Source organism: Oncorhynchus kisutch, linkage group LG20 (assembly GCF_002021735.2).
Source record: "Oncorhynchus kisutch isolate 150728-3 linkage group LG20, Okis_V2, whole genome shotgun sequence".
NCBI lineage: Eukaryota > Metazoa > Chordata > Actinopteri > Salmoniformes > Salmonidae > Oncorhynchus > Oncorhynchus kisutch.
In genome coordinates, this window is record NC_034193.2 from 6,649,378 (window position 1) to 6,659,377 (window position 10,000).

At 53.4% G+C, this 10,000-nt stretch overlaps 1 protein-coding gene across 1 annotated transcript in view; it reads left to right on the top strand.

The window, feature by feature from the left end:
- Window positions 1-10,000, top strand: part of LOC109885215 (netrin receptor UNC5B-like) — a 98,962-nt gene that overhangs the window by 86,311 nt on the left and 2,651 nt on the right. Inside the window, 6 exon segments of the mRNA XM_031799984.1 lie at window positions 155-231; window positions 2,599-2,773; window positions 6,253-6,492; window positions 8,951-9,100; window positions 9,492-9,566; window positions 9,568-9,657. Of these exon segments, the coding sequence (XP_031655844.1) occupies window positions 155-231; window positions 2,599-2,773; window positions 6,253-6,492; window positions 8,951-9,100; window positions 9,492-9,566; window positions 9,568-9,657 (807 nt within the window).

Genomic DNA, 10,000 nt, shown 5'->3' on the forward strand with positions numbered 1-10,000 from the left:
CCCCCCCCCTCTCTCCTCTCCCCCCCTCCTCTCTACTCTCCCACCTCTCTCTACCTCTCTCCTCCTCTCATCCTCTCCACCTCTCTCCCCTCTCCTCCTCTCTCCTCTGCTCCCGTCTCCCCCCGTCGCTCTCCTCTTCCAGGTGTGAGTCTAGTTGGTTCAACCAGGTACTATTCCTCAGGGGAAGTTCTATGAGATCTACCTCACCATCAACAAGTGGGAGAAAACCACGTAAGTAAACTAGACTCATCCCAGGTCACCTCCCCTTGTACCTACACACAGACACACACAGTGGTAGTGGGCGTGGCCAATGGTCCGGATTTAGAGGCCCTCCTCTTGGCCGCAGAGACAACATTTTGCTGTTTTAAAGCTAATTTACTGCAATTCTACACCTTTTGACATGTTCCAGAGAGAACATTTTACAGTTTTAAAACTACTTTCCTTAAATTCTACACATTTTTCCATGGCTTCTGTCTTGTTCCAATGCTATCAGAGTGACTCAAAATCAATGTGGGCCCCGTGCGGTGACATTTGGGGATATTTTAGATTCTCCCCTGACTGTTCACTTTTTAATTAGTTGATTGTTCGATCTCAAATATGATATTATTGAACAATATATTTCTCCCTAATGTTTATTTTTGTATCATAACATCATAAAAAATATGAATAAATATAGTGGACGGTCATGATTTTTTTTTTGGGGGGGGGGGGGGGGGGGGGGGGGGGGGGTATCTGTACTTTACAATCTATATTTTTTGACAATTTTTTGGGGGACAATTTTTTGGGGGACAATTTTTTGGGGGACAATTTTTGGGGGGACAATTTTTTGGGGGGACAATTTTTTACTTTTACTTCACTTACATTCCTAAAGAAAATAAAGTACGTTTTACTTTTAAAATAAAGTACTTTTAACGTACATTTTCCCAAAAGTACTCGTTACATTTTGACAGGAAAATGGTCAGATGATGCACACACTAAACAGAGAACATCCTTGGTCATCCCCTCTGCCTCTGATCTGGCCGACTCACTAAACAGAGAACATCCCTGGTCATCCCTACTGCCTCTGATCTGGCCGACTCACTAAACAGAGAACATCCCTGGTCATCTCTACTGCCTCTGATCTGGAGGACTCACTAAACAGAGAACATCCATGGTCATCCCTACTGCCTCTGATCTGGCCGACTCACTAAACAGAGAACATCCCATGTCATCTCTACTGCCTCTGATCTGGAGGACTCACTAAACAGAGAACATCCCTGGTCATCCCCTCTGCCTCTGATCTGGCCGACTCACTAAACAGAGAACATCCTTGGTCATCCCCTCTGCCTCTGATCTGGCCGACTCACTAAACAGAGAACATCCTTGGTCATCCCCTCTGCCTCTGATCTGGCAGACTCACTAAACAGAGAACATCCTTGGTCATCCCCTCTGCCTCTGATCTGGCCGACTCACTAAACAGAGAACATCCTTGGTCATCCCCTCTGCCTCTGATCTGGCCGACTCACTAAACAGAGAACATCCTTGGTCATCCCCTCTGCCTCTGATCTGGCCGACTCACTAAACAGAGAACATCCCTGGTCATCCCCTCTGCCTCTGATCTGGCCGACTCACTAAACAGAGAACATCCTTGGTCATCCCCTCTGCCTCTGATCTGGCCGACTCACTAAACAGAGAACATCCCTGGTCATCCCTACTGCCTCTGATCTGGAGGACTCACTAAACAGAGAACATCCCTGGTCATCCCCTCTGCCTCTGATCTGGTGGACTCACTAAACAGAGAACATCCTTGGTCATCCCCTCTGCCTCTGATCTGGTGGACTCACTAAACAGAGAACATCCTTGGTCATCCCCTCTGCCTCTGATCTGGCCGACTCACTAAACAGAGAACATCCTTGGTCATCCCCTCTGCCTCTGATCTGGCTGACTCACTAAACAGAGAACATCCCTGGTCATCCCCTCTGCCTCTGATCTGGCCGACTCACTAAACAGAGAACATCCTTGGTCATCCCCTCTGCCTCTGATCTGGCTGACTCACTAAACAGAGAACATCCTTGGTCATCCCTACTGCCTCTGATCTGGCCGACTCACTAAACAGAGAACATCCCTGGTCATCCCCTCTGCCTCTGATCTGGCCGACTCACTAAACAGAGAACATCCTTGGTCATCCCTACTGCCTCTGATCTGGCCGACTCACTAAACAGAGAACATCCTTGGTCATCCCTACTGCCTCTGATCTGGCCGACTCACTAAACAGACAACATCCTTGGTCATCCCCTCTGCCTCTGATCTGGCCGACTCAAGTATGACGTTTCTTCTCCCCAACACTGATTTTCAGTTCATAAGTTCTCTGAGGCATGTTTACTCTAAAGCACTGTTGATCTGTTTTGAGTTGAGTGAAATGATTCCTGCGGTCTCTCTACAGTCAGGCAGGCTCAAATGTTGACATCCAATCTGGTTTCTCAATGATGTTCAAGAGTTACGGTAGAGTGAACAATCATTTAAAAAGGTGTTCTTGTCTCTTAGTGTTTTCTAGGTTGCCGTTGGAGGTCATGGATGAGACAGGGTTAATTAACATGTTAATACTATGTGTTATTCTAGGTTACCTTCGGAGGGCAGTCAGACAGTGCTGAGCCCGGTGGTGAGCTGTGGTCCATCAGGCATGCTGCTGAGTCGACCTGTGGTCCTCACTCTGCCACACTGTGCCCAGCTAGATACCCCAACACCAGACTGGACCCTCACCCTCAAGACACAGACACACCAAGAGGCATGGGAGGTGAGACATGGGAAGGGAGAGAGAAGGAAGGGGCCGGGGGGGAGACAGAGAGAGGGAGGGAAGAAGAGAGAGAAGGAGGGAGGGGAGGAGGAGAGACAGAGAGACAGAGAGAGGGAGGGAAGAAGAGAGAGAGAAGGAGGGAGGGGAGGAGGAGAGACAGAGAGAGGGAGGGAAGAAGAGAGAGAGAAGGAGGGAGGGGAGGAGGAGAGACAGAGAGAGGGAGGGAAGAAGAGAGAGATAAGGAGGGAGGGGAGGAGGAGAGACAGAGAGAGAGAGGGAAGAAGAGAGAGAGGAGGAGGGAGGGGAGGAGGAGAGACAGAGAGAGGGAGCGAAGAAGAGAGAGAGAAGGAGGGAGGGGAGGAGGAGAGACAGAGAGAGGGAGGGAAGAAGAGAGAGAGAGGAGGGAGGGAGGGAGGGAGGGAGGGAGGGAGGGAGGGAGGGAGGGAGGGAGGGAGGGAGGGAGGGAGGGAGGGAGGGAGGGAGGGAGGGAGGGAGGGAGGGAGGGGAGACAGAGAGAGGGAGGGAAGAAGAGAGAGAGAAGGGGGAGGGGAGGAGGAGAGACAGAGAGAGAGAAGGGAAGAAGAGAGAGAGAAGGAGGGAGGGGAGGAGGAGAGACAGAGAGAGAGAAGGAGGGAGGGAGGGGAGGAGGAGAGACAGAGAGAGAGAAGGAGGGAGGGGAAGAGAGACAGAGAGAGAGAAGGAGGGAGTTTTGGAGGAAGAGACAGAGAGAGGGAGGGAAGAAGAGAGAGAGAGAGAGAGAGAGAGGAGGGAGGGAGGGGAGGAGGAGAGACAGAGAGAGGGAGGGAAGAAGAGAGAGAGAAGGGGGAGGGGAGGAGGAGAGACAGAGAGAGAGAAGGAGGGAGGGGGGGAGGAGAGACAAGAGAGAGAGAAGGAGGGAGGGGAGGAGGAGAGACAGAGAGAGGGAGGGAAAGAAGAGAGAGAGAAGGAGGGAGGGAGGGGAGGAGGAGGAGAGACAGAGAGAGGAGGGAAGAAGAGAGAGAGGAGGAGGGAGGGGAGGAGGAGAGGACAGAGGAGAGGCGAGGGAGGGAAGAAGAGAGAGAGAGGAGGAGGGAGGGAGGGGAGGAGGAGAGACAGAGAGAGGGAGTGAAGAAGAGAGAGAGAAGGAAGGGGCCGGGGGGGGAGGAGAGACAGAGAGAGGGAGGGAAGAAGAGAGAGAGGGAGGGAGGGAAAGAAGAGAGAGAGAAGGAGGGAGGGGAGGAGGAGAGACAGAGAGAGGGAGGGAAGAAGAGAGAGAGAAGGAGGGAGGGGAGGAGGAGAGACAGAGAGAGGGAGGGAGAAGAAGAGAGAAGGAGGAGGGAGGGAAGAAGAGAGAGAAGGAGGGAGGGGAGGTGGAGAGACAGAGAGGGGGAGGGAAGAAGAGAGAGAGAAGGAGGGAGGGAGGGAGGGAGGGAGGGAGGGAGGGAGGGAGGGAGGGAGGGAGGGAGGGAGGGAGGGAGGAGGGAGGGAGGGAGGGAGGGAGGGAGGGAGGGAGGGAAGAAGAGAGAGAGGAGTGAGGGAGGGAGGGGAGGAGGAGAGACAGAGATAGGGAGGGAAGAAGAGAGAGAGAAGGAGGGAGGGAAGAAGACAGACAAAGAGGGGGATACCTAGTCAGTTGTACAACTAAATGCATTCAACTGAAATGTGTCTTCTGCATTTAACCTAAACCCCTCTGAATCATAAAGGTGCGGGGAACAGTGGGTTAACTGTCTTGTTCAAAGGCCAGACTGACAGATGTTTTTACCTTGTCAGCTCTGGGATTCAATCCAGCAACCATTTTAGTTACTGGCCCAACCCTCTAACCACAAGGCTACCTGGCACAGGAAACAGTTGAGAAAATGTGCTGTAGACTAGAGATGATGAAATAGGGTCGAAGGTCATAATCAGAAATAAGCTGTTCTGGTAAAATACAGAGATTCAAAATGAGAGGTTGGAACATGATCTGGACAGGTCACCTCTGCTGTCTCTACCGGGCTGGATGACAGGTCACCTCTGCTGTCTCTACCGGGCTGGATGACAGGTCACCTCTGCTGTCTCTACCGGGCTGGATGACAGGTCATCTCTGCTGTCTCTACTGGATGACAGGTCATCTCTGCTGTCTCTACTGGATGACAGGTCACCTCTGCTGTCTCTACCGGATGACAGGTCACCTCTGCTGTCTCTACCGGGCTGGATGACAGGTCATCTCTGCTGTCTCTACTGGATGACAGGTCACCTCTGCTGTCTCTACTGGATGACAGGTCACCTCTGCTGTCTCTACCAGGCTGGATGACAGGTCACCTCTGCTTTCTCAAACCGGGCTGGATGACAGGTCACCTCTGCTGTCTCTACTGGATGACAGGTCACCTCTGCTGTCTCTACTGGATGACAGGTCACCTCTGCTGTCTCTACCAGGCTGGATGACAGGTCACCTCTGCTGTCTCTACCGGGCTGGATGACAGGTCACCTCTGCTGTCTCTACCGGGCTGGATGACAGGTCACCTCTGCTGTCTCTACCGGGCTGGATGACAGGTCACCTCTGCTGTCTCTACCGGGCTGGATGACAGGTCATCTCTGCTGTCTCTACCGGGCTGGATGACAGGTCATCTCTGCTGTCTCTACTGGATGACAGGTCATCTCTGCTGTCTCTACTGGATGACAGGTCACCTCTGTTGTCTCTACCGGATGACAGGTCACCTCTGCTGTCTCTACCGGGCTGGATGACAGGTCATCTCTGCTGTCTCTACTGGATGACAGGTCACCTCTGCTGTCTCTACCAGGCTGGATGACAGGTCACCTCTGCTGTCTCTACCGGGCTGGATGACAGGTCACCTCTGCTGTCTCTACTGGATGGACAGGTCACCTCTTGCTGTCTCTACCAGGCTGGATGACAGGTCACCTCTGCTGTCTCTACCGGGCTGGATGACAGGTCACCTCTGCTGTCTCTACTGGATGACAGGTCACCTCTGCTGTCTCTACCGGGCTGGATGACAGGTCACCTCTGCTGTCTCTACCGGGCTGGATGACAGGTCACCTCTGCTGTCTCTACCAGGCTGGATGACAGGTCACGTCTGCTGTCTCTACCAGGCTGGATGACAGGTCACCTCTGCTGTCTCTACCGGGCTGGATGACAGGTCACCTCTGCTGTCTCTACCAGGCTGGATGACAGGTCACCTCTGCTGTCTCTACCAGGCTGGATGACAGGTCACCTCTGCTGTCTCTACCGGGCTGGATGACAGGTCACCTCTGCTGTCTCTACCAGGCTGGATGACAGGTCACCTCTGCTGTCTCTACCGGGCTGGATGACAGGTCACCTCCGCTGTCTCTACCAGGCTGGATGCATTTCTGTGTCTTATACTGTCCTAAATCTTTATTCACTTTAATTGAATTCTTCTTTACCCTGATGCTAGAATAGATTATGTAAATATTTATGTCCAGATGTCCAGATGTCCAGTCAGTTCTTTAACCCCTTCTACTCTGCACTACCTCTATGCTGCCACTAGGAGGTGCTGACGGTGGGAGAGGAGAGTCTATCGTCCCCCTGCTACCTCCAGCTAGAGGAGTCGAACTGCCACGTGGTGATGGAACAGTTGGGGACCTACAGTCTAGTGGGCCAGTCCTGCCCTCCCCAGCCGGCCTGTAAGAGGCTACAGCTGGCCCTGTTCGCCCCCAGAGCCCCCTGTCTCTCCCTGGACTACATCCTGAGGATTTACTGCACACAGGACACGCCACACGCCCTGAGGGTAGGGAGGAGAGGGGCACGCCACACGCCCTGAGGGTAGGGAGGGGAGGGACATGCCACACGCCCTGAGGGTAGGGAGGGGAGGGACATGCCACACGCCCTGAGGGTAGGGAGGGGAGGGACACGCCCTGAGGGTAGGGAGGGGAGGGACACGCCACACGCCCTGAGGGTAGAGAGGGGAGGGACACGCCCTGAGGGTAGGGAGGGGAGGGACACGCCACACGCCCTGAGGGTAGAGAGGGGAGGGACACGCCCTGAGATTAGGGAGGGGAGGGACACGCCACACGCCCTGAGGGTAGGGAGGGGAGGGACATGCCACACGCACTGAGGGTAGGGAGGGGAGGGACACGCCCTGAGTGTAGGGAGGGGCGGGACACGCCCTGAGGGTAGGGAGGGGAGGGACACGCCACATGCCCTGAGGGTAGGGAGGGGAGGGACACGCCCTGAGGGTAGGGAGGGGAGGGACACGCCACACGCCCTGAGGGGAGGGAGGGGAGGGACACGCCCTGAGGGTAGGGAGGGGAGGGCCACACCACACGCCCTGAGGGTAGGGAGGGGAGGGACACACCCTGAGGGTAGGGAGGGAGGGACACGCCACACACCCTGAGGGTAGGGAGGGGAGGGATGCGCCACACACCCTGAGGGTAGGGAGGGGAGGGACACGCCACACGCCCTGAGGGTAGGGAGGGGAGGGATGCGCCACACACCCTGAGGGTAGGGAGGGGAGAGACACGCCACACACCCTGAGGGTAGGGAGGGGAGGGACACGCCACACGCCCTGAGGGTAGGAAGGGGAGGGACACGCCACACGCCCTGAGGGTAGGGAGGGGAGGGACACGCCACACACCCTGAGGGTAGGGAGGGGAGGGACACGCCACACACCCTGAGGGTAGGGAGGGGAGGGACACGCCACACGCCCTGAGGGTAGGGAGGGAGGGGAGGGACACGCTACACGCCCTGAGGGTAGGGAGGGGAGGGACACGCCACACGCCACACACACTGTCTGTCTGGTTCTCTGTCTGTCTGGTTCTCTGTCTGTCTGGTTCTCTGTCTGTCTGGTTCTCTGTCTGTCTGGTTCTCTGTCTGTCTGGTTCTATGTCTGTCTGGTTTTATGTCTGTCTGTTTCTATGTCTGTCTGGTTCTCTGTCTGTCTGTTTCTATGTCTGTCTGGTTCTCTGTCTGTCTGGTTCTCTGTCTGTCTGGTTCTCTGTCTGTCTGGTTCTATGTCTGTCTGGTTTTATGTCTGTCTGTTTCTATGTCTGTCTGGTTCTCTGTCTGTCTGGTTCTCTGTCTGTCTGGTTCTCTGTCTGTCTGGTTCTCTGTCTGTCTGGTTCTCTGTCTGTCTGGTTCTCTGTCTGTCTGGTTCTATGTCTGTCTGGTTCTCTGTCTGTCTGGTTCTCTGTCTGTCTGGTTCTCTGTCTGTCTGGTTCTATGTCTGTCTGGTTCTATGTCTGTCTGGTTCTCTGTCTGTCTGGTTCTATGTCTGTCTGGTTCTATATCTGTCTGGTTCTCTGTCTGTCTGGTTCTCTGTCTGTCTGGTTCTCTGTCTGTCTGGTTCTATGTCTGTCTGGTTCTCTGTCTGTCTGGTTCTCTGTCTGTCTGGTTCTCTGTCTGTCTGGTTCTCTGTCTGTCTGGTTCTCTGTCTATCTGTCCAAGGCCTATCTGTATGTTTGTCCTGCCTGTGTCTTCACCCCCCTTTTGTCTCTCTGTTTCTCTCTCTGTTTCTCTCTGTTTTCTCTCTGTCTCTCTCTGTCTCTCTCTCTCTCTCTCTCTCTCTCTCTCTCTCTCTCTCTCTCTCTGTCTCTCTCTGTCTCTCTCTCTCTCTCTTCTCTCTCTCTCTCTGTTTCTCTTCTCTGTTTCTCTCTCTCTCTCTCTGTTTCTCTCTCTCTCTCTGTCTCTCTCTCTCTCTCTCTCTGTTTCTCTCTCTCTGTTTCTCTGTTTCTCTCTCTCTGTTTCTCTCTCTCTCTCTCTTTCTCTCTCTCTCTCTCTCTCTCTCTCTCTCTCTCTCTCTCTGTCTCTCTCTGTCTCTCTCTCTCTCTCTCTTCTCTCTCTCACTCTGTTTCTCTCTCTCTGTTTCTCTCTCTCTCTCTCTCTGCTTTCTCTCTCTCTGTTTCTGTCTCTCTCTCTCTCTCTCTCTCTTTCCCTCTCCCTCTCTCTCGCTCTGTCTCTCTTTCTCTCTCTGTCTCTCTCTGTCTCTGTCTCTCTCTCTCTCTCTCTTCTCTCTCTCTCTCTGTTTCTCTCTCTCTGTTTCTCTCTCTCTCTCTCTGTTTCTCTCTCTCTGTTTCTGTCTCTCTCTCTCTCTCTTTCCCTCTCCCTCTCTCTCGCTCTGTCTCTCTTTCTCTCTCTCTCTGTTTCTGTCTCTCTCTCTCTCTCTCTCTCTCTCTCTCTCTTCCCCCTCCCTCTCTCTCTCTCTGTCTCTCCCTTTCTCTACCTCTCTCTCTCTCTGTCTCTCTCTGTAGGAGGTGTTGGAGTTGGAGAGGAGTCTAGGGGGGGTGTTGCTGGAGAACCCTAAACCCCTGTTGTTTAAAGATAGCTACCACAACTTGCGTCTGTCCATCCATGACATCCCTCACTCACAATGGAGAAGCAAACTACTGGCCAAGTACCAGGTCAGACACACACGCTTTCTCTCTCTCTCTCTCACACACACACACACACACACACACACACACACACACACACACACACACACACACACACCACACACACACACACACACACACACTCTCTCTCTCTCTCGCACGCACGCTCTCTCTCTCTCTCTCTCTCTCTCTCCCTCTCAAACACACACTAATGTAATATAATGTCTTCCTCAAGAGATTTCGTTCTACCACATCTGAAGTGATAGTCGGAGACTCCATATTATTGCCCATGGTTTTGGAATGAGATGTTCGACGAGCCGGTGTCCACATCCTGTTGGGGTCATTTAGTCATTTAGAGAATATGTCTATTGAGCCAATCAATAGATCAATGAATCACCGTACGTGTCTCTTCCCCCAGGAGATTCCATTCTACCACATCTGGAGTGGTGGTCAGAGACTCCTCCACTGTACCTTCAGCCTAGAGAGGGGCAGCCCTGGCCGTATCTCAGCTCTCCTGTAAGATCTGTGTCAGACAGGTGGAAGGAGAGGGACAGATCTTCCAGCTGCACACTGACATACAGGAGGTAACAGGGGGGAAGGGTTTCACTGTAACACACAGACAGGTGGAAGGAGAGGGACAGATCTTCCAGCTGCACACTGACATACAGGAGGTAACAGGGGGGAAGGGTTTCACTGTAACACACTGATATACAGGAGGTGACAGGGGGAAGGGTTTCACTGTAACACACAGACAGGAGGTAACAGGGGGGAAGGGTTTCACTGTAACACACTGATATACAGGAGGTAACAGGGGGGAAGGGTTTCACTGTAACACACTGACATACAGGAGGTAACAGGGGGGAAGGGTTTCACTGTAACACACTGACAGGTGGAAGGAGAGGGACAGATTCTTCCAGCTGCACACTG